The 24401-nt window shown below is 43.1% G+C and overlaps 1 protein-coding gene across 8 annotated transcripts; it reads left to right on the top strand.

Moving 5' to 3' along the window:
- The first annotated feature begins 1353 nt into the window (after positions 1–1353).
- On the top strand, positions 1354–24119 carry NRBF2 (nuclear receptor binding factor 2). Of its 8 annotated transcripts, none has more exons than XR_012650081.1 (7): positions 1354–1570; positions 12927–13011; positions 14570–14610; positions 15766–16661; positions 17894–18028; positions 19787–21607; positions 22497–24119. XR_012650081.1 is itself a non-coding variant. In XM_075025497.1 (4 exons), the coding sequence occupies exons 1-4, from the start codon at positions 1517–1519 to the stop codon at positions 16480–16482; spliced, it is 897 nt and encodes a 298-aa protein (XP_074881598.1). In that variant the 5' UTR covers positions 1354–1516; the 3' UTR covers positions 16483–17302. The 8 variants fall into 8 exon arrangements, 3 of the variants coding, with proteins under 3 accessions (XP_074881598.1, XP_074881599.1, XP_074881600.1); XR_012650082.1 differs by having other exon boundaries at positions 17894–20298; positions 20389–21607; XR_012650083.1 differs by having other exon boundaries at positions 17894–20473; positions 21434–21607.
- Positions 24120–24401: the final 282 nt, after the last annotated feature.

Genomic DNA, 24401 nt, shown 5'->3' with positions numbered 1-24401 from the left:
GCTCCTTGTCTGAAGAGACTATTTTGTCTAACCACGTATGTTGGAAGGAAAACTCCCCCCAGCACTCCTGTGTTGCAAAGCTACTCCCCGTAGCACAGTGATAGCTGAGAACTACGGCATATCAGGCCACATAGGCTCCCTCAGAGACCCACAGATGCCACTCGTGTCTGAGGATCACATCTACAAAGGGTAGAAAGGGAATCCTGGACTTTCTTTGCTTGCTGCTAATTAGCTTTTTTACTTTTTGTTTTCTAGGTGTCTCATCTTCCCCCCTACCTTCTATCCTCATCTCTTTCCCCCCTTTTTCTTGCCCTCATTCCCCTTTCAGTCTGTTACTGCCATGCTCCTAGGAACTCATGCCATCCTTAGTTCCACCTGAGAAAGTTATACACAATCCCTTTATGGCAGTTTTCTTCTCTATAGTCTTCAGAAAACACAATGTTGTATGGATAAGAATGATGATGATGCTCAGTAAGTTAGCTGGTCAGCTTATTTGCTGTTCAGTGCCCTGCTTAGCTGATCTTTCTCAAGGAAGTTTATTTTGAATAATTAATACTACTATTTTGTTAGCACATACATGGTGATATGGCAATTTTGGTATCACTGTCATTGCCACCTGTTTTCAGATACTGCAACTCCTGCAATGAAAAGCCACGAAGAGCAATAGCTGTTCCTTCTTCCCATCATGGAAAGAGCTGAACCGGCCACCCTCCTGACTAGCTTTGTGCCCAGGGCTGAAATAACAGCCCGGACCCCACCACCTTTGCTTGTATTGGATAACGCACCTCAGGGCCGAACTACACTCTCCAGGGCAGCAGCTGGTTTTGCACTTTTGCAATGGATGGGCACTGCTCGCTGTCACTCGTGTCTGTGGCTCTCCTGCGTGACCTCTCTGACTCCGGCACCAACCTTGCTGCCCTGCGGCAATGGGTGCTTCTACCGCCACGCTTCATGACAGCACTGGGTGCTTTCTTCCTCACTGAAACCCCACGCATCTACAGACCGGTGACCTGTGCCCCACGCAGCGCTAAATAAGAGCAAAAAAAAAAACCAAAAGGGGGGGTGGGAAGAAATCACGGTTGCGTGCCCTCCCGCGAGGGGCGCGGGGCCCTCCTCCCCCGGTTTAGCGGCCGTGCCCCACCGCGGGCGCTACCTCTCCGCCTTTCAGAGGCCGCTGGCCCGGTCCCTCAGAGCTGCCCCCTCTCCCTCCCCTCAGCGGGGCACCGCACCCGCGGGCGGGAAGGCGGCCGTTGGGGCGGCGCGAGGGCGGCCGTTGGAGGGGCGGGGCGGGGCGGGGCCGGGAGCGGCGCCCGTTGCCCCGGCGACGCTGCCCGAAGTCTCGCGCGAGCCGCCGGCTCTCGCGAGCCGCCGCCCGGTGTGGGCCGGGCGGAAGAGGCCGCCGTGTTTACAACCCGCCGGGGCGGGGACGCGGCAGGAGCGGTGCCGGCTAACCGGGCCGGGCGGTGGGGGGCTCCGGTGGCACCGGTGAGCGGCGAGCTAGGCCGCCTCCGCGCCCATGTGCCCGCAGCCCCCGCCGTCCATGGAAGTGATGGAGGGGCCCCTCAACCTGGTGAGTGCGCGGCGGGAGAGGGCAGCGGAGCGTCCTGTCAGCCGGTCTCGGCTCTCGGGCGGCGGCGAGCGCCCGCGGCGGGAAAAGGGTGACACCCCTCCCCTCTTACCGGAGGGTCACCGGACGGAGAAGCACGGCTTGAACAGGAAACAGGGCCCTCTTCCCCCCCCCCCCCCCCCAGCACCTGTTCAGGGCTTGTGCCAGGCCCTGCCGCGGCGGCACCGGGCCCTGGCCTGGCTGGAGGGGAGCGGGGCTGAGCGGCTGTCCGGGACTTGAGGCGGTTTCTGAGGCAGAGGGGGTGGGGCTGGGCTCGCCTCGCCTCGCCGCAGTCCGGTCCGGTGGCCGAGAGGCGGGGGAAGCGATGGCCGGGCCGGGCCGCGCTGCCCCACCGCTGTGGGGGAGCTGCTGCTGCAGGGCCCCGGCTCCGAGGCCGGGAGTAGGGACAACGCAGGGGTGCGGGTAGCGGCACGTTTACATTGGGGCGGGCGGGGGGGGGGAAGTCTGGCCCAAGTTGCAAAAACAAGGGACAGGGGAAGTTCTAGAAGGAAACGTTTAGGTGACACAGGCTGTATCTATGCGATTTCAAAGAGCTTGAGAGACTTACCACGGCTTGCTACTGACTAGATGCTGCTTTTAATTTCAGAAGGTGAAGTGCTTTAAAGTCTTAAATCAGTAATAACTCTGCTTAAACTAAATTTCTGAGGAACTTTAACTGAAACGCAGATGTCTGAAAAGTACATTTTCACAAAAGCTAATCAGATTTTAAACAGCTTATATTGGTAGGTTTCTGTCACACAGAAAAGACCTAGTCAAGAACAGTTAATGCTCTGCTGCCTTGTGGGTTTTATCGAAGCTGTATCCTGACTGTGCCTCATGCAGTGATACACAGAGCTTTCCCTTAGAAAACTAGCTTTGGTCCAGCAGTCCAATTAGCCAGGAGCAGCATACCAGGAATACAGCTGTAATGCTTCCAGGAATGACTTTGACCCAGAAATTGTTTAGGTATTGCTATGCAAGCCTCAGAGACTTGTGTCAGTTTAGTTTTTAATCAAAGCTTATTCTCTCCAGCATGGTGGCAGCCTTGACAAACCCTTGCCTGCTCCATACAGAGTCAGTCAGCTATTTCTGGATGCTCTCTCTCTAGTTTCAGAAAGGCTTGTAAAATTGGCATTGCAGATCACCCATGGAATTAGGGCTGACAGCATAGCAGGAAGATGGTTGATTTAGATCTGAACTGATGGTGCAGAACCACTCTGGGTATGTCTGCATCATGGTGTTTCAGACTTTTTACTTTGTATACTGGAAGCCTGATTGAAATAAGGAACAGCAGGAAGTAGAAAGCTCTTACAGCTTGTTGATATGATGGGTTTAAAGTCACACAACATGTAGCACGGTAATGCAGGAGGGATAAACTATAGCTATTTCACAGACACTGTAAAAATGCTTTTAAAAGTAGATCTAATGCATGAACTTCTAAGGAAATAAATGATAATTGAATATTCACTAGTAAACAGCTGAAAGAAGCAACTTTGTGGCAGTGTAGATATCAGTAGTAGTGTCAGTTAGAGTATCACCAGTTAGTAGTGTTTCTTACTGAGACTGCTTACTAAGGGTTGTAGGAGTGACAAGAATACAACTAAAGCCTGCTTGATGATCCTCTGACCATGATAGGAGTGTGCAGTTACCACACCTGTCTAGCACTGGGCTAGCAAGATCAAGACACCTCTGCATAACAGATGATACAGGGAAAAAAAGTTGCTGTATATAGTTTTGGACAGAAAATTATCAAGTTGCCTGTACATATGTTCCTCCTCCCTTTTAAGAATTATCCTGAAATACAAAAACTTTTCTTGAAACTGCTGCACGATACAGTCATGGATCATCTTGTATAGAAAAATGACCTGTCTTTTCAGGTTGTGGGAAGCACCATGAAAACTCTTGATGACAAGAGCTTGAATGGGTACAGTATGATGGTTAGAACATGCCTACATTTTTACAAGGACATGAACAGGAGTAACTGGAGTTTTGCAAAGCTCTTCTATTCACAGTCCCTCTCTGCAGCTGAGTTTCAGATTAGCAACAACATTCAGGGAAGGTGCCAACCTCCAATATAAAAATGTTCATTTAAGTTTTTGATACTGTCCAGTGTCATGTATTTCACTTGCTTCTCCTATAAATGTCTTCTCTTACCTAAGTCTAGTTCCTGTGGGTTGGAAAAGCACAACTTTTTCCAAAGATGCTAAACTATCAGAGAGGAGTGGGGAAAAAACCCAACCAAACAAAAAAAACCCTAAACGACAAAGTGGGTTTGGATACAATAATCATTAGGCTTATTTATCTGCTATCAATGCCCTAAGTACAAGACATTTTCTTTCTTTCAGTATATCATGGCTTGCTAATTTTTGTGAAATTGATTTTTCTTTAGTTAAGGCTTTTTATTAGAATTTGCTATAGTTCTTGGATGTTGCTTTGTCTTGTAAAACTTGTTCATTAGTTGTATATTTGAGCATCTAGTCTTAGTTACTGGGAAGCATGGATTACAAAATCCTGAGTAGTTTTGCAGTACCCTAATGTCTCCATTTCTCTCTCAACATGCAGCACACCAGATGCACTTAATCACTTGTATTAGTGGCTTTCAGTTTCAGTTATTGTTTATATATTTGACTATTTGCTTAGCCTTCCTAATTAGAGGTGGCATGCCATACCTTGTTGTATCCTGCTGACTTCAATTACATTCTTTTTCTACCTTCTGAAATATAAGTTTCCCTCACAATAATATTTTATCTTTATGCATCTGGGTCTTAATGCCTTAAACTATCAATGATATTTCTTTTTCTTACTAATATTTTGGTTTCTCTAATTCACTGATCTATTTCTGTAGATGGCACTAGACAAATACTGATTTGCTTTCCAGATCAGTTTAAAAAAATAAACATCTATAACTACAGTGGGTTTTGTTTAATGGAAGTTTTAATTGTTGACCTTCAGGTCTAATGACTTTAAGAAATGGATTTAACGTTTTAGAATTTGGGCTTCAAGTTCTTCAGACTCCCTCTGCCCCCCCCCCCCTTTTTTTTTTGTTTTCCTTTTAAAGTTATTCTTATCTTTTTGTATACCTTCTGTGCCATCGTGGCATGCTTAACAAACAATCATGGTGAGTCTGAGCCCATCTTTCTTTCTTTTAACCTTTCTAGGCCTTGTGCTACAATACTAACTGCAGATTTGATTTTTCTACTGAGCTGTCCTCAAGGTATTCATTGTATCCAGTGATACTTCAGTTAGGAACAAATTGAAACAACTTTTCCAAAACGGGTTGCTGTCCTCTGAGTTGTTGGAGCCATGGGAAAATGTTTTGGGGCAGCTCTGATGATACTTGAGCATTCATTTTTGTCTCTTCCTCTTGCCCTTTTCCCTCATTCCCTCTCCCCCGTTAGTGTACTGTATGCTTCACAGATGAGAAACATCACCCAATCTTGAAAGAATGGGTTAAAGCCCTGACCCATATGCTTTTACTAATAAGGAAGCCAGTTCTTCAGCCCTACAAGTAAAACATTTAGGTTGTGCTGTGGAACTTAAAACTGGTATGGACTAAGTGCAGTCCCTACACCTGCAGGCAACCACATAGTGGATATCTAGTCCAGCTGAACACTTGTTTCACACATAATCCAGTGCCATAAACTAAGACATCTCAACATTCTTTAACAGATTAAAACTTCTACTGCAAAAGCATGAAGGTAAGTCTCATAAGAAAAGATGCTCTGTAAAAGAATGCAGTTAAGAGCTTCTCTGTGCTACCTACTTTAGGGGCAATTCCTACTGCTATCTGGTTAGGCAAAGAATTCTGATCTTACATCCAACAATAATTTTAACCTTAAGTATAGGAGCAAAAGGTATCAGTTAAGAAGCACAACAGCACACTGCTGACCATCAGAAGCTTGGAAGTAACACAGTAAAAATACAAGGCAAATGTTACCAACCTTAAGAAGAGACTGAAAAGGAAACTTGCTTGTTGAACAGAGTCCGACACCCAGGACTTCATAACTCTGTTGATTCTACTTTAATACCTCAGTATCTTCCTGTAGAATATTTGCTAAGGAGCCATACCGCCTCTACCTTTTATTCTTCCTACAGGGTAATAGCACTTTGTATGGTTTAATAAAATACAATCAAAAATCTGGTGATTATCTATTGCCTCTAAGTTTCTTGAAGTGTAAGGGACCCAGCTTGAAGAGCTGCTGTTTTGATGAAAAACAGAAAGCACGGATCAGTGGTTGGAGTGAGAATAACACAAAGTGTATATTGCAAGAATCTCATATAATGGCAGCTTTTAATATTAATGCTGTAAGCCATTGGTAGCAGCCATTCCAGTGCAAGACAATCAATGGTCTATTTTAAGAAATGGTTTAGAAGTGAGGTGAATAGTACATCCACATGAGGGCAAAATAACAAGCAGGATAAATATGCAATATGGAAGAGTAGGAGGAGAAAATAGAAAGCACCTATGAACGTTTACCAGACACCAAAGAATTTAAATCACATGGGCCAATATATTTGAGACTTGATGCCAGCCTTCACCTCTGTTACTTTGTTTGGAAAACCAGGAATATTATGTTAATCTACAGAAACGCCCGCTGAATCCAGTTTGTTTTCTCTGATTATTTTTTTTTTTTAAATAAAGCTTAACCTGAAAGCTGTTATACTTGCTCTTCCAATCTAGAATGAAAAAACAGACAGGTAGATGTGCTCAATGCTAAACTCAAACTAGAGAAAACAAGCTTTTAGGTAATAAAAGTTGAAGCATTGTTATATAAACGTGCCTAACAAAATCTCTTTTTACCACCATGGGAAGCCTTGTCTTGGTTTTCCCAGTAACAACATGATCTCTATGGGGCCATTCATTTGAGCTAAGGGAAATCTAAGGTATGAACCCACAGAGGCAGCAGCATATCTGAGTAAAGTGACTGGAGCTGCTAAGGTGGTGCATCAGATACTCAGCTGAACAGGCAGATCAGTAACAGCCTCCTTGGATAAACTCAACAATGTTGTATTCAGTCATATAACTACTATTAAAGCACAACAAAAAACTGTTCCATGTTGCACATATAACAGCTTGCAGCAGCTCCCAGTCAAGAACGTAATTAGCTAAGCTACAGGTGGTTGACAGAAACATTATTTCCTGACTGATATCTAGGCTGTTTGGGTACCTACCAGCAGTGCCTTTCTGCTGCGTCAGGCATCGTCAAGCCGTGCAGTTCAGCTCTGAGTAAGTGTGCCTAACAGTTTAAAGACCCAAATGAAGCCAGCTCATAGAGGCCTGGGAGGCAGCAGACTGAAGTCATGGCTGAAGCCTTTCTGCCCCACTTATTTGAAATTGTTGCTTCTTGAATAGTTGTTTACTAGACCATTTGTTGTGATGATTCTGTTGTTCTGACTGAGGGGTAGCTCAATTGCTCTAACAGCTTAAGCCATGTGGTTTAGGGCTACATAGAGGAGCCCAGATTGGTTTTGTTTATTAGCAGGGCAGTGGAACTGTTCTCATTTAGCTTATAACCTCCAGTTAGCAAGACTTGTGTAGTACTACCTGCAGCACTATATATGGAGACAAGAAAAGCATTACCAAGGCAGCTGAGAACTGTAGGTGTACAAAATGGCTCTGACAAGCAAGTTGAAGCATTTACTGCTTTTATCATACTAAATGGGTGAAAGGGAAGAGAATGAGGTTGATTTGACTATGCAATAGGTAAAAGGATACCGTGACTTAATGAAGTTGCAGGTGATCAGGGAAAGAGCTGCAGTTATGCCTGTATGGGGTTTTGAAGACTCCACCTAACCTGAACAGTGTGAATGTGAGTTGATTTAATTCCAGATCTCTTAATTGCATTTGCATGGTGAAGAACTCAGACTAACCATTTTATCTTAAATTTGCAATAGGTAGGAAACACATGTGTAGTCAGTTAGAGCTATTCAGTGAATTAATGTTGGTTGGCTAAACAACTGGTTCCTTGTCTGCCCGTATATTTAAATTCTAATACTGTTGCTTACAAGCAAGTTGAACTTCAACATCTTTACAGTTCAATACAAAGTGACTGAGAAGTCTATTAATATTGAGAATACATGCTCATGAGAGTTTCACATACTTGTTTTGCTCTATAGTCACACTAACCTGTAATTTACACTTGAGTCATTGTTCTGTCAACCTTGCTAAGTACAGGCTTTCAAAGACAGAAAATTGAGCTAACATGTGGCTAGTGGTCTTGGCTGAGCAGCCACAATGGGTTCTGCCATTTTTTGTTTCTCCTTCAGTCAACTCTATCTTTCTCTACAGAATACAAGGAGTACTTTTAAGGGGGGTTGCTTCTGTTCATAAAGCTACACAGTACCATTTCTTTAAGTTTAGTGGCAAATATATTCCCATTATTTAACGTAAGTTACAGTACAACTCTTTATTATTTTTGCTTTTAGTGTAACTGCCTGTAAATACAAGCATTTTCCATAGTCACCCTGAGTTTTATTCATCATGATTGCACTTTTTCTTTTCTAATAAAAAAATGGATAGCCATAGCTGATTCTTGAACCTTTCAGGTCAAATTTTCCACTTGTGTTCTCTCTTCATTCCCTTTTTCAATGCATATGCAGGCATAAGCATTCAAACCTTCTCAAGTTCACTATTTCCTGGTAAGAATAGGTTTGAAAGTTTGTGGGGTGGCGGGAACAATGGTGCACCACCTCATCTCCCTCTTTGTGGCCTGCTGCTGTAAACATCCAGGTGGAAGATACTTAGCACTCTTTTGTACAATATGGAAGCAATGCAATGTGCACTTTCTGACACTTCCTTTTTCCAAAGTACATTCTTAGAAAAACAGCCCTGTATCCTTAAGGAAACAAATCCCCAAATAGATCCCTCATCTCTCAAAAAAATACCTTCCTCTTTGCTTTCAGCAGTAAGAGAGCATAGGCATTGATCCTTTCTGGCAAAGATAACTGGTATCCACAGTCCATAGGATGAAACAGATGATGTTAGCAGCAAATAGTGGTTTCACTTAAAACATATACAAACTGTTATACTAGAACTTCTTTGAATTTAGCTATCCTCAGGCTCTATCATTTAAGCAGCTGGGTTTTACTGCCTTCATTTGTAAGTAAGGTGCTGTAATCTGTGCTTCATAGTCATATTAAAATATATCACTTTCTAGAGAGTCCCTTACAACAAACAAAGGCAACTGTAAGCTTAACATCTTGAGCGAGGCTTTGTCCATGGAAGAGCTGTTCCCATTAGGGGAAAAAAGAAAAACAAAACATACACAAGACTATCTGTCTCAGCTACAGGAGGACTGTTGCAAAGTACTGCTCTTAGGAGAGAGTAGTAGACTTACCCTATTTGAAAATGAGTAGTACTACACCTACCTTTTAAAAATATTGTAGGATCGAGCAGGTTTTTTCCCATTACTCTCCTTTCTATAACAGCTAGCCATCAACTGGAATTATATGGGAAAAGCAGTAGCTTCCCGCCCCCAACCTAAGCTAGGATCATATAGCGGGAATCCTTTAAGTTGTAACGGTGCACTATCTCTAGAAAGAAAACTAGCACTTTTATTTTTTAGTTTGAGGGAATGGTAAGAAATCTAGCAAGTAGGCCTTATGGCTTCATTTCTCCTGGCCTGCAGACACATCATCATCTAGTTTGTATTGGGAAAAAAGAAGTTGAGTGTTAACTTTGGGGCTGCTAAAAAAACCCCACCTAAGTAAAAAGGAGGCCTGCATTGCCATTTTAGAGGGTTGATTGATTATTTTTTTATTCTGTTGCTCAGAGATTATATAGGCAATGATTTGGGCTAGCTGGGTGGAAAATCAAATAGGAACATTTCTCTGGAATAGCAGTAAAAACTTACAAATGCAAGTATCACCCCTTAACATCTCAGCTACAGTTAGAAAGCTTGAGGAAAGCTGTCTAGCTTACCCGCTTCTGTAGTTGATCCACAGTGGTTTAAGTGACACAATAAGGCATGCACAAATTCAGTAAGAACCAAATATGTTGGAACCAGGTGAGGAAGCTTTTTAGCTTGGTCATCCTTCACTCATACCTGCTTCCTCTTATTAGAGTCAAGTTGTTACACCTGTCCATTTGCCTACTGGGAATTCCTGCTCATCTGGATTGGGAGGGACATCTGGAAGTAGTTGTCGACCTGCTTCCCCCTTCAATTCCATAGCTTGTTAATAAATTATAATTGTTCTTACACCACATCCTACATTTATTTCCAGCACTGCAACTGGAAAAGGAAAGAGAAATCAGATATACAAACCCACCACAGTTGTGTGGCAGCTCTTTCTGTAATCATCACAGCAGCAGGACCAAAGTCAAAGCAGTCCTGCTTGAATCTGTTGGGAACCAACATAGCAGCTCGAGAACTGTTGGTATAAACACCTTCCTCTAGCGTGACATCAGACCAGGCATAAATTTGAGAGCCATTTTTTTCACTTTATGATATAGGACCAATTCTTCTATTGCCAGTTTTATAATGGGATACAGGCCTCTCTGAGTTCAAAATAGGTTTGCTAACAATGGTTGGATACTGTGTGGCTAAGTGTAACTGAGCACTAAGAATAAACCAGCAGACTAGACAAGATGTAGAAGCTTATCCATGATACATGGCTATCAAACTTCCAAGTACTTCTGTTGCAGCTTCATCACTTGCTGCTAGGAAACAGCACCACTAGTTTCTGCAAACTGCTGGTGATGAATAATCTACCATGAAAATGGGAGAAATTCCTTGGTCCTTCCATAATCAACTAAGTGGAACAAACACTTGCAGGGTGGAATAAATGAGCAAATATTTCCTTGTCAAGCTGGCAGGAAAACATACAAAATGAGGAATTCCTCCCCCATGACTGACTACAAAACACCTAGTTTTCTCACACAAGGCTGTGCTGAAACTGGTTTTTCTCTGCCACCCTTCCTGTTGTTTCCACTGGGGAAGTCTGTTGCTCTGCATCAGAGTAAGATGGCCTGACATCTATATATTTTGATGTAACAGCAAGAAAGGCATTTTGAGTTTGTAATCAGAGGCTCCTAGCTTTTCTTTTTGCTAGCATCTCTGGACTGTTGTTCTCCTAATTTGATTCACAGTCTAGACCAACTTCTTCAGACTCCCTTCAGCTTCACTGGGAGTTGAGAATGGAAATAATTTAATTGCTCAATCAAATAACAAATGACTGTCCTCAAATGTTCTGCACGTGCTTAAGTGATTTGAGTAAGATCATGCTCCAGTAGTTTAAAACATATGAAAATAACCTTTGAAAACCACCAGACTCAAATTCTTGTATGTAAAAACTAATAAATGGAACCAGGCCCTGGCTTGTTAAATTACCTTCTTAGCTCTTCTGTCTCCAGCTACCCTGTTTCCTCTTTCCCTGGTTTTGCAAGGAGCTAGCTCAGGTGTTTTCATGTCCATGACATAGCTAATTTGTAACTGGATGAGCTGCTATGAATAACTGAGGAGATGGCTCTATGTGAGCTGATACTGTTTGTTCATTTCCATGGGAAATTAGTTTATCTTTCTGGCATATGTCATTTGTAGGAGTCCATAGAAAAAGGCCATAAAATAGATGATTTTCCAATAGAAAAATGCTTCCTCTTCTGAGATTATTTAACCTGAGGGCAGAAGAAACAGGGAATGCTGACAATGCTCTGAGGATTGAATGAAGGTAAGAAAGAAGAATATAACTGAAATATTTGTTGTGAAGAATCAAGGAGCTGTGGTGGGTTTTTGTTTAAGAACAGTCGCACATTAGCATAGGAAATCAGTTTTAGAAAAGCCAAATGTCTAAACGCAGTGATATAACTGCTAGGGGTTGCTTAAGAACAGTTGTTGCCCAAAAGAGTGTTTTTTGTAGAAGTCATTCTCTTCTGTGGTGTTAGAGGTGCTAAAATTCTGGTAGAAAATTGAACTTACTGTAACACTGTAGGTGATAAGTCAATTTGGGGGACAAAGATGACAAAGAAATTGACATGCATTTTGGAACTTATTTTTTAAATGGATGTTAGTATAAGTATCATGTTAGTCCTGATAGAATCATGTTACTGTCCTGTCTGGATTATCTGACCTTTGACGCTTCTACGAAGACTGCAGCTGTTCTAACATCTTAGGATATGGACAAATGCGCTTATTTTTATGTTGATCCAGGAACATGCTGAAAGTGAGTCGGTGACTTATATTCACCAAACATCTGAAGTCTGTTTTATGCCTTTATTTGGATGAATAGAGGGAATAGGGAATTTGTGTGGGTCAGAGAGAGAATTACAGAGACAAATTTCAGGCTTTCAGCTCTGTTTACCCTACAGGTTCAGTCAGCATGGATTTGGTAAAGGCTTTCTTGAGAAACAGTAATCTTAAACAAAGAAACAGGCAAACACTTTCTTCAGATTCATAAGTGCCTTGTGTTGTTTCACAGAGTCGGTGCCCAGTATCTGATGTCTGTTTACTTCAAACTCAACATGTAGTAAAGCTGTCATGAATAGTCTGTGTCACTGACAGTCTTGCCAGTTAGTGATTGTAGCCTTTCATATTAAACAGCTTGTCTTGGAGGAAGGACCATAAAATTCATTGTAGTAATGACAAAAAGACTTGCTTTCATGAATGTTGCAGTGCTGGTTATGCAATACTGTTCCTCCTTGAGCATATGTAAGTACTTGCATCAATTGCTTGCTTTCAGCAACATCCCTAGTTTACCTTAGTGGTTTACATTAGTGGCTTACAAATACTCATATACACTTAACTGTTGTACAGCAACAATGTGACTTTGATATCTTTAACTATGGCTGTGCTGCTTCCATTAATTGGAGTAAGCTGCAAACAAAAAAAACCAAAGATCTTTTGCAATTTCTTCACCCAAGAGGCAAAGTCTCTTGGGCATGGGGTAGCAGAAAATGTGAAACCAGCTGTAAGCTGTAACATAACTCAAATATCTTGCATTCTGCCAGGTGAATTGGTCCTAAATACTTACAGCTTCTCATAACTTCTTATGGACTACTGGTCTTTTTACATGACTACAGTAAATGCCTGCCTACGAAGGAGAACATGTACTTTCTGAGGAACAGCTTCAAAAGGATTTTGTTGTGTACACACTGTCTTTGTTGCATTAACAAACTTCAGTTCTTACCTGTACAGTACAGATTCTTGTAAGGTAGTATTAAAGAAGAAATCAAATTATAAAGCTTGGAAGGGGGTGGGAGATCTGAGCCTAAAAGCCTGACAACTGGAATCAGTACAGGTTTCATAGATGTACTGATTACTTTTAAAACAGGTATAACTATTTGTCGGTTAACCCTCCTTGATGTAATGCTCTTTTTTATTTTAAGGCTCACCAGCAGAGCAGAAAAGCAGACCGTTTGCTGGCAGCAGGGAAATATGAAGAAGCAATTTCTTGTCACAAAAAAGCTGCTGGTGAGTAGGTATTTCTCACATTCCAGCTCTTAAAATTAGCTTCTAGATCTGCATGCTTCGTGTAAGTAGAATATCTAGTTATTTGCAACATCTTTATTCTTAAAATGTGAATTTTCCAGTCCAGATCAAGCACCCTCTTAGAAACTTTTTTTCCTAATAAGAGCAGCTAAAGTCAGACATTTCCAAAGTTGTTTTGATTGGCGGTGGTTATCACTGTGAAGGCAGTTCTTGACTCAAGATGAAGCTGACACCTTGTTTCATGCACAAACTGCAGTTGGGAACCTGCTGTAAGCCAGTTTCACTTTACACTTTGTATTTTCTTCACTGCTTTCATAGCTGAAGTCACTTGCTTTCTCTGTTGATAAAGGAAACACTTAGACAAATGTTTGCTTGCAAAAGTTTACTTACTTCCCTTTCCTAATGCCTGAATCAAGACAGCTAAGAACAGCTGATGAGCTCAGCTTTCCCAGAACTCGAGCAAAACAGCAGATTGCATCGCAGGCCTTGACGCTGCGATTGACAGCCTCTCCTAAGTGAGACTTTGTGTGTTTACCTGTCCATTTAACTACTGATGCTTAATTATTTGTGTTGGAGTCCATCAGCTGTCTGACAGTGTGGCAACTGCTTGGCAGAAGAAGAAAGAGAAGGTCTTAATTGGTGCAACAAGTAGGACATTTCCAGTGACAGGGCTTGTGTGGAAAAAAAATAAGTGACTACTCCAAACATTGTAACCTAGATACCAGGCGTTCTCACTCTCTGTTCATAAATACTAGAAAACCCCATAAAATAAGAAACTGATAGTTTCTTTGGTATTTATGAACACTCAGAGCAATGAGGGATAGCACTTGCATTCTAATGTGCAGACTTTTCGTTTTGGTTTCACATACCAAGACAAAACCCAGGAATACGTTGAAAGTTTCTTGCTTTTCTTCATTTGATGATTCTATGCCATTATCTTACATCCTTCTGAATTTGGTTAAGAATTTCTCACACCTTGTCATTTTCAGCACTAGCAAGATATGCTCAAAGTCTAAAAGGCTGCTCTAACTCTAAGCCAGCACGTTTTGTGGTTTGGAGGGGAAGTTGGTGAAAAAAGTGGGAAATGACGACTATACCTCTTCATCAAGAATATCATTAAAAAGCATTACTTCATAATACTGGTGTGCCATGGGCGAGCGGATTTTACTTACCACATTTTGTCTTAAAATGCTTGTAAGTTAAAAGTCTGGTCCTTAGCTGTGTTTCTTCCCTTCGCGGGAAAGTTGTTCTTCTGGGACTTTCTGGAAATGGCTCCTGTCCTCCTCTGAAAAACAAATTGGAACAACCTGAGCCAACAAGATGCCGTGGGAAGGGTATAGCGTGTATTACATGTTACAGTAATTTTTTCAGACAGCAGGTGTTTCCAGCCACTGTAACTTGGTAAATACTCTGCCTCTGGACTGCTGCTTTTATGTGGGGATTCAGAATACAGGAGGTCTGAAGCCTTTTCTTAGCTTTTATGGAAACATTCAGGTTTTGTAACCCTGTCCTAAGTGTTTATCAATTTTTTCTTCTGCAGCATACCTTACAGATGCTATGAAGCTGACCCAGTCAGAGCAGGTGAGACCAAAGTACAGCAGATGCCAAAATCAGCCATAGCTCTGTTGTGTGCCTGTGTGTCATATTGTGCCCTAACTGATCATACCCTTTTTGGCCATTAGCCTCTGCATAGTTTTCTGAACCCATGGCAACTGCACCAGGAGTTTTAGAAGTGCAGTGATGCTAGTCTTCCATGAGAGTTTTTCCAAGTTTATGTGGAGCAGGGACAGGAGAACTACTAACCTATCCAAGGGTTCTCCAACAATGGTTTCTAGTCTGCAAGGCATTTCCAAGTAGGTGATAAAACTAGTTTCATATTTCACTTTTGCTGTGAGGCACTTAGGCTATTTTCCTGAGACACAAAGCTAAGCATCTCGTCTACAGTCTGTAATTTTGGTTTTATTCATCCTCACTGCAGGATCTCCAGAACAGCAGCCTTACACCTTTCCTTATTCATTGCACAAATCTGTCTTTGAATGTAGTAGTGTAGTCTGCTCAGCACTTTTGTAGCAGCAGGCTTTGAATTTAGCCAATATCATCAAAGCAAATAAGCCTTGGAGATCGGACATCTGTCTTCCTCCAAAGGGTCATTCTTGTAGAAAAATGGTAGCCTCTTACCCAGGTGGTTCCTGTGAGTTACTAACCACCATGTCATCTCCTTCATTAAATATGGCTGAATCATTTGGGACCATATCTGGCCTTGGAGCACTTTTCTGCTTAGTGTTGGGTGTTATTAATTTGTCTACACAGAAGCATACAGATAGTTTGTATTATTTAGCTAAAGTGTGGCTGTGCATATCAAGTGAATTTTTTCCTTCTTAGTGTTGGTCATAGGTAAGTTAAACTCCTAATGCCTCCACTCAGAGGTATTGTAGCCTGGTCACCGACTTAAAAACAAAACACAAACAAACAAACGGACCAAATGTTAACTCACTCCTTCACAATACCAGTAGTTATGCTAAATTTGGGTGACATATCTGAATCTGTTGCATTGTACAAACAGAGAGCACTTCTTGTTGGATTTAGTATCTGAATTAACAAAAGCTCCTCCCTCTCCCTCGGGGATGCTGCGATGCTGTTTATGTAAATATTTACATGCATGTAACTTTACTTGTGTGAATATTCAGGTGGGATTAGGGATCACCTATTAAATTGTTTAATCTTGTTCTTACTCAGGCTCAGCTATCACTGGAATTACAAAGGGATAGTCACATGAAACAGTTACTGCTCATCCAGGAGAGGTGGAAAAGGGCAAAGAGGGAGGAAAAGCTGAAAGCCCAGCAGAATGCTGACAAGGAAATAGCCGCACATCTTCAGACTTCTTATAAGCCATCTGCTGAAGACTCTGATGATCAAAATGTATTGGTTCCTGTCACTCAGAAATACAGCCCTTCCACAGAGAAACATCCACAGGATATTCAGGGTGTCTTTGACAGAGACCCGGATACACTATTATTTCTGCTTCAGAAAAAAAAGGAGCCGGTGGAAGCATGTATTGGGAGTAAAGCTCCAAAAGATGACAAAACTATAATAGAAGAGCAGGCAACCAAAATTGCAGATTTGAAAAGGCACATAGAATTTCTTGTAGCTGAAAATGAGAGATTGAGGAGAGAGAATAAGCAGTTAAAAGCAGAAAGAGCTAGACTCCAAAAATCTCCAGTAGACAAGGAGTTGGATGTAGATGCTGACTTTGTTGAGAAGTCAGAATTGTGGAGTCTGCAGCAACACTCAGAAACTACTTCTGCTGCTGCAACTTGGCAGAAGTTTGCGACAACTGCTGGGAAGGCAAAGGACATTCCAATACCCAACCTTCCCCCCCTGGACATCCCGTCCCCTGAACTCCCTCTGCTGGAACTCTCCGAAGATATACTGAAAGGACTGATGAATAGTTAAAAACCAGGAAAAGTGCTCAATGTAGTTACCCAAACTTAAGAAAAGGGAAAACCACCAGGACAATGGTGATCTGAGGGCAGAAACATCTAACACAATCCTACTGTTGGAGAAAAGGCATTAAAGCAACTTTGTTACTGTGAAATACACATCATATCTGATCTACTTCATAAAAGTTAAAGGTACCATATTCGGTATAAGATGGCAAACTCTTTAGTCTTTCTCCCGATGTTTCAAACCAAATAACTGCCTGGAGAATGTTTCAAGTAACACAATCCTTCAGGGTTTTAAAGTATGCTATATGTAATAGTTATCTATAATGCCATAAATGATGGTGCAGAACCTAACTGTTATGGTTGCCAGTTGGCTGCCACTTCATACTGAAAAATGCTTTCTAGCATGAATTTAAACTGTGCATTTCATTATGCATAACTTCGTTAATTCAAATACAGTGCAATTTATACACCTCCCAGACGGATTTATGTGCCACGCTCTATACTCCTGACCATGTTAACCTCAAGTCAGGAGAGATTTTAATTTCCATTCTATGAAGGAACCAACTTCTTAGTTCTGTTGACGAGGTTTTTTGGGTTATCTGTTTACATAACTAATCAGGGTGCATCAAATCTAGCTATTGGTTTCTGTATAAAGTGATATTGTTTAAAAAAGAAAAATCTATACTTAAGGAAAAATACCCTTTTTGTTTTCAGTGATGCATAAATGGAAGTAATTCTAGCTGGCAGTATTTGATTGAAAAAGAAATTGTTTACAGCTTAACCTGATTCAAAAAGGATATGAAAATAAAAACCAAGGTGTTCTGACACTAAGTGTGTGTTAAATCTCTACAAATGTTGCAGAGTACAAAAAACATTAAGATTTATACGAACAGTGTTAGTACACACGTACTGCTGAACTTCTGTGTTCATCATCCAGCAAATACGGGAAAGCTGGGATGAATTCAGAGAGCCTTGCCTATACGTGAAGCGACTGGGCTAATAGCTGGCTTCCAACACCTACAGAGCACTGAAGTGTCAGAGGAAGCAGCACTGGAGTTTTGCTGGGGGACAGGCTACCCAGAGCTGAACGAACCGCACCGTGAGAGCTGTGCACACCCATTCAGGGCTTTGGTTTCTGAGGAGGGTGGTGCAGCCCTCCTCTCACACTCAGCCCCTTTCAGCGTGGGTCAGCCCGCACCCTGCCCCAGAGCATTAGCCAGCCCTACCCCTGCACTAGAGCGTTACCTGCACCCAGGCTTTCCCGAGGGGGGGTTATTGCAACATGTAGTGGAGGCATTATTAACTTTAGCTGTTACTGATTAATGAAAAGCATTAAATGTTGCAAGCTACCCCATTTTAAGTTATTCTTGTGGTGTTACAAGATAAGCTTGCTGTCTAAGGGTACATTTTTCTTCCAGAATAGGCTTGGAAGCGCAGCAAGAACATCTCACTGCTGTGCAAATTCTCCTCTTACCTCTGTATACCTGACGTCTCCTGTGCTTGCTTGAAGGAGAGTAGGGACTGAAGGCTAGAAAAAGCCTATGGAAACAAAGGTAAGACAAGTTCATTAGAGGAGGTCCCTTGTGCTGAATCGTAGCAGGAAACTAAACTTGCTGGGGGAAAAAAAGCTTTTTTTTAGTTGGAGCAGTTTAGCACATGGCCCCACAGAACAGCTGTGATGAAGTAACACATTCCAGGTCAGCCCCAGCTCGCTGCTGCCACAAAAGGGCAAGTTACATTCTCCACTGTCACCTGGCTGGCTGTTACAGGTAACAAGGCAGGGGAGCACAGTGTTTCTATTCATGTAAGTAAGTAAAGCAAAGAAAATGGTATGTGCTAACAAGAAGGAAATAAAATTGTTTAAACACCTATCTCATGTCATTGCCAGGGCTGATAGCCCAGGGCTCTGAGCTACAGACAGACATTTCAGCTGCCTGTGCAAACAGCAGCTATAGGAGAAGGAAACAATTTTTAGCCTGAATACCTCTGCTGAAGAGTCAGGATTCTTCAGAGGAGGGGTAGGGGAATTGCAAGCTCCATCTTCTGTTTTTAAGACTAAACTTCATATATAGCTACATAAACAAAACACCAGATCCGAAGGAAGCTACTTCTCTGTAGGAAGATAGCCAAGTAGGGGCAAAACCCCATGCTGCTACTTTTGAAATTGTTGTTAAAACTTTTCTCTCTCCTGCAATGCAAACGTTTGTTTGTTCTTGCGGTCTGCCTACTCAACACATGACTGCTGCTGAAATAAAACTCCAGGCAGCATGGCTTAGCACGAGAGTTTTCCACTCCTGTGAGTGTTGCAGAAAGCAGAATGGATGGGTACAACAATCCCTTTAATAGGGCAGGAGCACTGAGCCGCAGTATAAACACTGCTAGTGTTACTGCTAGCATTACACAAGTTCCATGAAGGTGATATGGAAAGCTGAATATTTCTCTGTAATACAGAGACCGTCCCATAGCTGGAGCAGGTGATACTAGTAAAGAGTCAGACTGTGGCCTAGTGAACAACCCAGGTGCTCCTGCTGAAAGGAGAGCCCTAGCACTGCCAGCTTCTTCTTTCCCTCCCTTCCACGCAGCAGGTCAGCCAGCCACGAAGCCTACGGAAAGACAGGCTTTCAGCAGCAGCACAGGACATTTATAAAACATCCTACAGCTGAGAATCCATTGAATAATGACTTTTTCTTATAAAATTCTTTATGTTCCAGGAAAAGAGCTAAGTGTATGAAATAAGATGAAATATTTTCATTTTTCTGAGTAAGGAATTCTTCAGTCTGAATTCAGAGCTAAGCAATTAGTCCATTTAAAGAATGAAGGGTTGTCTAGAGAATAATCGCCACTAGTGGACAAGTTTTACAGACATGTAGTGGTAAGTCTAAGGAAATTCTTCTGCAATGTCTGCCAGCAACCGGTTTATGCCCAGCAATTTAGAACAGTTTTAAATGGTTATGGCCTTTCAGCTTGTTTGAGTTCCGGCACGGTGAGATGATAAAAGGGAACACCCAGTTTTCCTTCCCTAGCACCTCTGGCTCAGCTGGCCTTACAGTTTACGCACGTTTCCTCGCTCCCTTCCTCCCACCGACAGCTATTTTGGGTTTTGTTTTGGTTTTTCCCCCTTTCCCCCGCTGCAGGAGCCGGGGTGGCCGGGCGGCCGCTTTCCGCGGCGTTCGGCTGCCGCCGGCCGCCCCCTGGTGGAAGCCCGGCGCCCTGCTCGGCTCCTGCCGAACGGCGGAGCCCCTCTCTTCCTCCGGCGGGGTCCTGTTCTCTGCCGCCAGCCGTCCTGCTGACGGGCTTATTGCCCTTTCAAGGATAACGGAAAGGTGCGGTGGGGAAATGCTGTGAGGAAAGTAAGGCATTTTGCGTGGACTACAGCAGCAACGACGAAGCGGGAAGTTACCGGCAGCCACACGGCCTGTAACGAAGGACTGGCGCGGTACGTGGAAAGATGCCCGTGGGTGGCAAGTCTGAGCTGTATTGTTCTGTACTGGACAGAACTAAAGACTTCGGTGGTCCGTTATTTCAAAGCATCTCACCAAGAACCAATTTTAAACCTGTGTCCAGACACTGACTTCTGTTCATAGACTTCGCTTTACCACAGAAACCACTCTTGTCTTGGAACATGGAGATATTATCCCTGTTGAACACAGCCAACATACGCTTTGTAGAAAGAAATTGTAATTACCCAAACTCTGGCTGTATCTCCACAGAAGGAGAAACCAAAGAAAGGCAACTGGGAAGCAATTTGGAGTCTCTTGAGAATAAAATCTGCAGACCACATCACCCCAGTTGCTATTTACAATGACAGCGAAAACCAAAATATGTAAGTAAGTGTTGGGTTTTACATTCTGGTTTTATATAAGGGAAAAGAGGATCTTGTGACCTCTTTCTCTGAGAGCATTTCTGTTTTCAGGAACACTGGCCTTCAACTCTTCCCTACTCTCCTGTCTGCAGCAGCTCCTTAGCCATCTGCAGTTCCTGTTGACCTGCTTTCAGTGGTACGGACTACACCTCAATCTAAGTCTCCCTTTCTCACAAAAGGTTGGACCAGATGGTCTTTCGAGGTCCCTTCCAACCTGGGCTGTTCTGTGGTTCTACGAAAGCAGGCTTGCTATTAAAATAGATGGAGAAAAACAGGTACAGCCACAACATCTGATAAAATCCCTTACTGAATTGGACTGAAAATACAGTAGAAAACAAAGTCAATCAAACTGTTCAAAAGGAATCAGAGTGGTCGTGTGGCTGCCACAAATCAGATATATGCTGGACAGCATTTGCCAGACCTTTGTGCCTCAGCATGTGGCCTGTGGAGTTCAACTGTATAAAAAGCAGCTCATTGCTCCCTGAAGACTCAGAGCTATAGCCATCTTTTCCTCCACCTCCTTTCTCTCCCATGTTTGTTTTACCAGAAGAAACTTAAACTTACCCAGGCTTTTTGTCTTGTAATCGTCTGAAGTGTTCCCTTGGGCCCATTTGCTGCAGGAGTTAAGGTATTATTGAGATCAAACAATATGAAATCCTTAGAGCTGTGAAAATACAGGATTTCCTGCCTCAGAGCTACTAAACCCTACTCTTTAATTCCACTAAGGAAGCACAGAGCTACAATAAAACCACATGCCCAGGGACTGGAAAAAGAAACAGGCATCTGCGTCAAAAGTATATTGTATTGGTATGGTTGGAAGGTACCAGAAACATGTGCTTTGAAACGTAACAGTAAAAATCCTTCAGCCTACCGCTTGGCTTTATGAAAGGCCCCTGTTTAAAATGCAACTGTTTGCATGCAACACATCAGGTAAAACATGTCTTCAATTTGCTGTGAGGCAAGATTTTCCTACCAGCTATATATAGATCATAACTTCCTTTTCAAAACCTACGAGAACAAATGAGAAAAGTAGAGAGGTCAGTTTGTGTGTGTGCTGCTAAGGCTACAGATGCCTTAAACTCTGCTCCTTGGTCAGTTTCCTAGGCTGCCCTGCTGAGACGGAAAGAAAGGGACGTGGCAGTGGACGCTGCATCAGAGGAGACCCCACGCCACTGAGTGCTCTCCTGCCCTCCTGGGGCACACGTATCATGGGAACACAAAGGCAGAGAAGGAAAAGTGGCACTCCTGCTAACAAAGCGCACGTCAAAAGGTAGAAAGCAGGAGCACAGTGGAGAGCTGACATTGTTTGAGGCAGAGCTGGGGGTTGGGAGGGGAAGGCACAGCAAAGCCTTATTCTGGGAGTCTCAACAGGGAGAGGCAGCTCCTCCGGCACGGATGTGGGGGAGAGCACAAACATCCTGCTCAGAAAAGCAGCAGAACAGGGCGATGGTGGCTGTGGAAGGAGGAAGGAAGGGAAATTCCCAGTTATGGGTGCAGGGCGGGGAAGGCTGTCAGATGTGAGAGCAGGAGAGGGCTTGACAGGATGTCACGGGAGAGGGTACGAACAAAATTACCACCTACCGAAAAGGTCAGAGAGCATGAGAACGTAGTGCTGATCAGATGGGGGTTAGGTTTACACACGGAGATCTGAGCAATTTCCGTGAAGCTGGAAGAGCAGAATAAATAGATTTTAAAATCAGATTGTTAAAAGCCCCTACGTCTGACCTGCGTTAACGGGGACCACGGTTTCACTGCCAGCAGTTCCAGCAATCCAGTAACTTCTGTTTCAGCTAAACTATATATACAGCCAGCCATCCATGCCAAAATACTTCAGGTCATAGCAGCCCCGCTTTATTCTTTGCTAATTACTTACTCTTCATTAGTTATTTCTGCAGTTACAATAGAAATAAAATCGCTGTGGTCATTTAATGTACAGCAGTGCAGTGGAAGGAGATTGATGGTAAGGAGCTGGAAAGGGCTGAGGGAGGGAGGGGTGTGTGGAAAGCCAGGCTTGCAGGCCTGCTGACTTTGAGAAGTGAGCTTTCAAGGGACAGAAAAACAGACAAGAGTTTCATGGGGAGCACAGCAGATGGAGACAGCTCTTGGTCTCAATAGGAAAGTGGCTAAAGATGACACAGTACTTCATATTCTTGTTCTAGGAGCCGACAGTATTCTTTTCTGCACTCAAACAGCTTCAGCTGATCTCATCAAATACTTTGGGCTGTATTAAAACAGTTGAGATCGTAGACTAGAAAACCTCCTACAGAGTCTTCAGGAAAGGAAGATGGGAAAAACATGCCCAGTAACGGCTCGCAGAACATGGAAATGGTCGAGAGAGAAAAGCTAACCTGAAAACAAAACACCGCCACACAGGCCCCTTTAGTCTCAGTCAATATCTACAAAACCCTCAGGTCATACTGGCAGTGAGTGCAACACCAGCCCGACTTCTGGCTCCCATTTCCTTTAGGGGAGCAGGAAGCTTTGTGACCGAGCCAAGTATCTTAAGATACTGAGTAAGCTGAATTTGGTACACCAAGTGCTTAAAAACCCCCAGAATTTTGGGCCTCTTTCAGTGGTACTTGGAATAGCTGTTACCTTTAACAACTTCTTGTGGTCTGCTAACGTATGCAGCGTGCGACTTGAGACTTTTCAAGTTGATGGCAGTAAATGCTTCATAGCACTCCCCATTGTCCTCCGCTTGTGCCATGTTGTCCTTGTTCACTTGCTTTTGGCTTCTTCCCCTCCCGTTAGTTACTGGGAAACACTGTCATTGTTGCGGGCAGTTTATGAGGCCGTCCCATCTGCAAGTGCAGCGGTTCTCAAAGCTATTTGCAAAATGCATCAAGTTATATTTTTATGCATTGCAAATCCATCAGACATGCCCACTAACCACAGAATTTTAAAACTATGCATCTGGTGTAACTACCGCATCAATTTACTACAGATAAACTCTACTAAACAAATCAAGTGGGTAGTTAAACTATAGTGAGTTCAGTGAAATCCCATTTATGCAGTTCAAACTGATTTATCAATTTATCTTTGCTGTGAAAGCAGTGAAGATCTACTTACCCCAGTGACTGTGCAGCAATGCCATGCAACACCGTGGCTTGAGCCCATCAGTTTTGCCTCTCCAAAATGAGACTTTTTGTCTTAAAATCCTGTCAATCTCTCAGGCTTTTCTTTGGGAGGATTCTTGCTGCTTCACCATCCGTCTCACCCACACGTTTTTGCAGATTTAACAACTCTGTCACACACTTAAGGATTCATCAGCAAAGGGGGCAAGAAAAAGGTCACAAAGGAACAACTTTAATATTCACACCTGAAAACACAGATTAGCCTCTGTTCAGTGACTCCCTCAGTTACCACCTGAGGAGGCAACAACTTCTCCAACCTCACAGGCAGACGCAGGGATCCATCCCTGGGTCTGGAAGTGCTGCGGGGTGATGGGGGCAGCCGTCAGTGCCCCACGGGGTACCAAAGCTCAGACCACTGGGCAGTCACTGACAGTAAAGCACCTCAACACCTTTGAGAAGAGGTAGAGCAAGAAGCTCGAGGCTTTGGCCAGGATGGACGCAGCAGCTCAACACTTTCCGATAGACACCCAGGGGAAAGCAACCCATTCCCTTCAACTACGACAGCCTAGCACAAGGAGCGAGCTGTGATCGGCCATGGCCCAGGCCCGAACAACTGCTCTTTGTGTAGAAAAATAACCAAGGGGGGGCAAGCCATCTGCAGCAGGAATGCAAATTTCAGCAGCCTCAAGAAATTACACAAATGTTCAAGTACCTCACCAAAACTCAGTTTGGGGGGGGGGGGGGGGGGAAATACTTAAGACTTGATTAAAATTCACTCATTTACATATCCTGAACTTTTTTTTAAAAAAACAAAGGTACATGTAACTTAAGTCCACTTGTCATTAAGCAAACATACATTGGCAGGTTTTGCATCTTCAGCCAACGCTCCGGTTCTATGCTACACGCAGCATAAAGGAAGACACTGCGTGGAACCAGGTATGAAGCTGAGAATCAACTACCAAGCACGGCAATGTTAACCCCAAAGTATTT

Source organism: Buteo buteo, chromosome 4 (genome assembly GCF_964188355.1).
Source record: "Buteo buteo chromosome 4, bButBut1.hap1.1, whole genome shotgun sequence".
Taxonomy (NCBI): Eukaryota; Metazoa; Chordata; class Aves; order Accipitriformes; family Accipitridae; genus Buteo; species Buteo buteo.
Note: the sequence above shows the minus strand (reverse complement) of the source record. Positions and strands in the feature narration are given on the sequence as shown.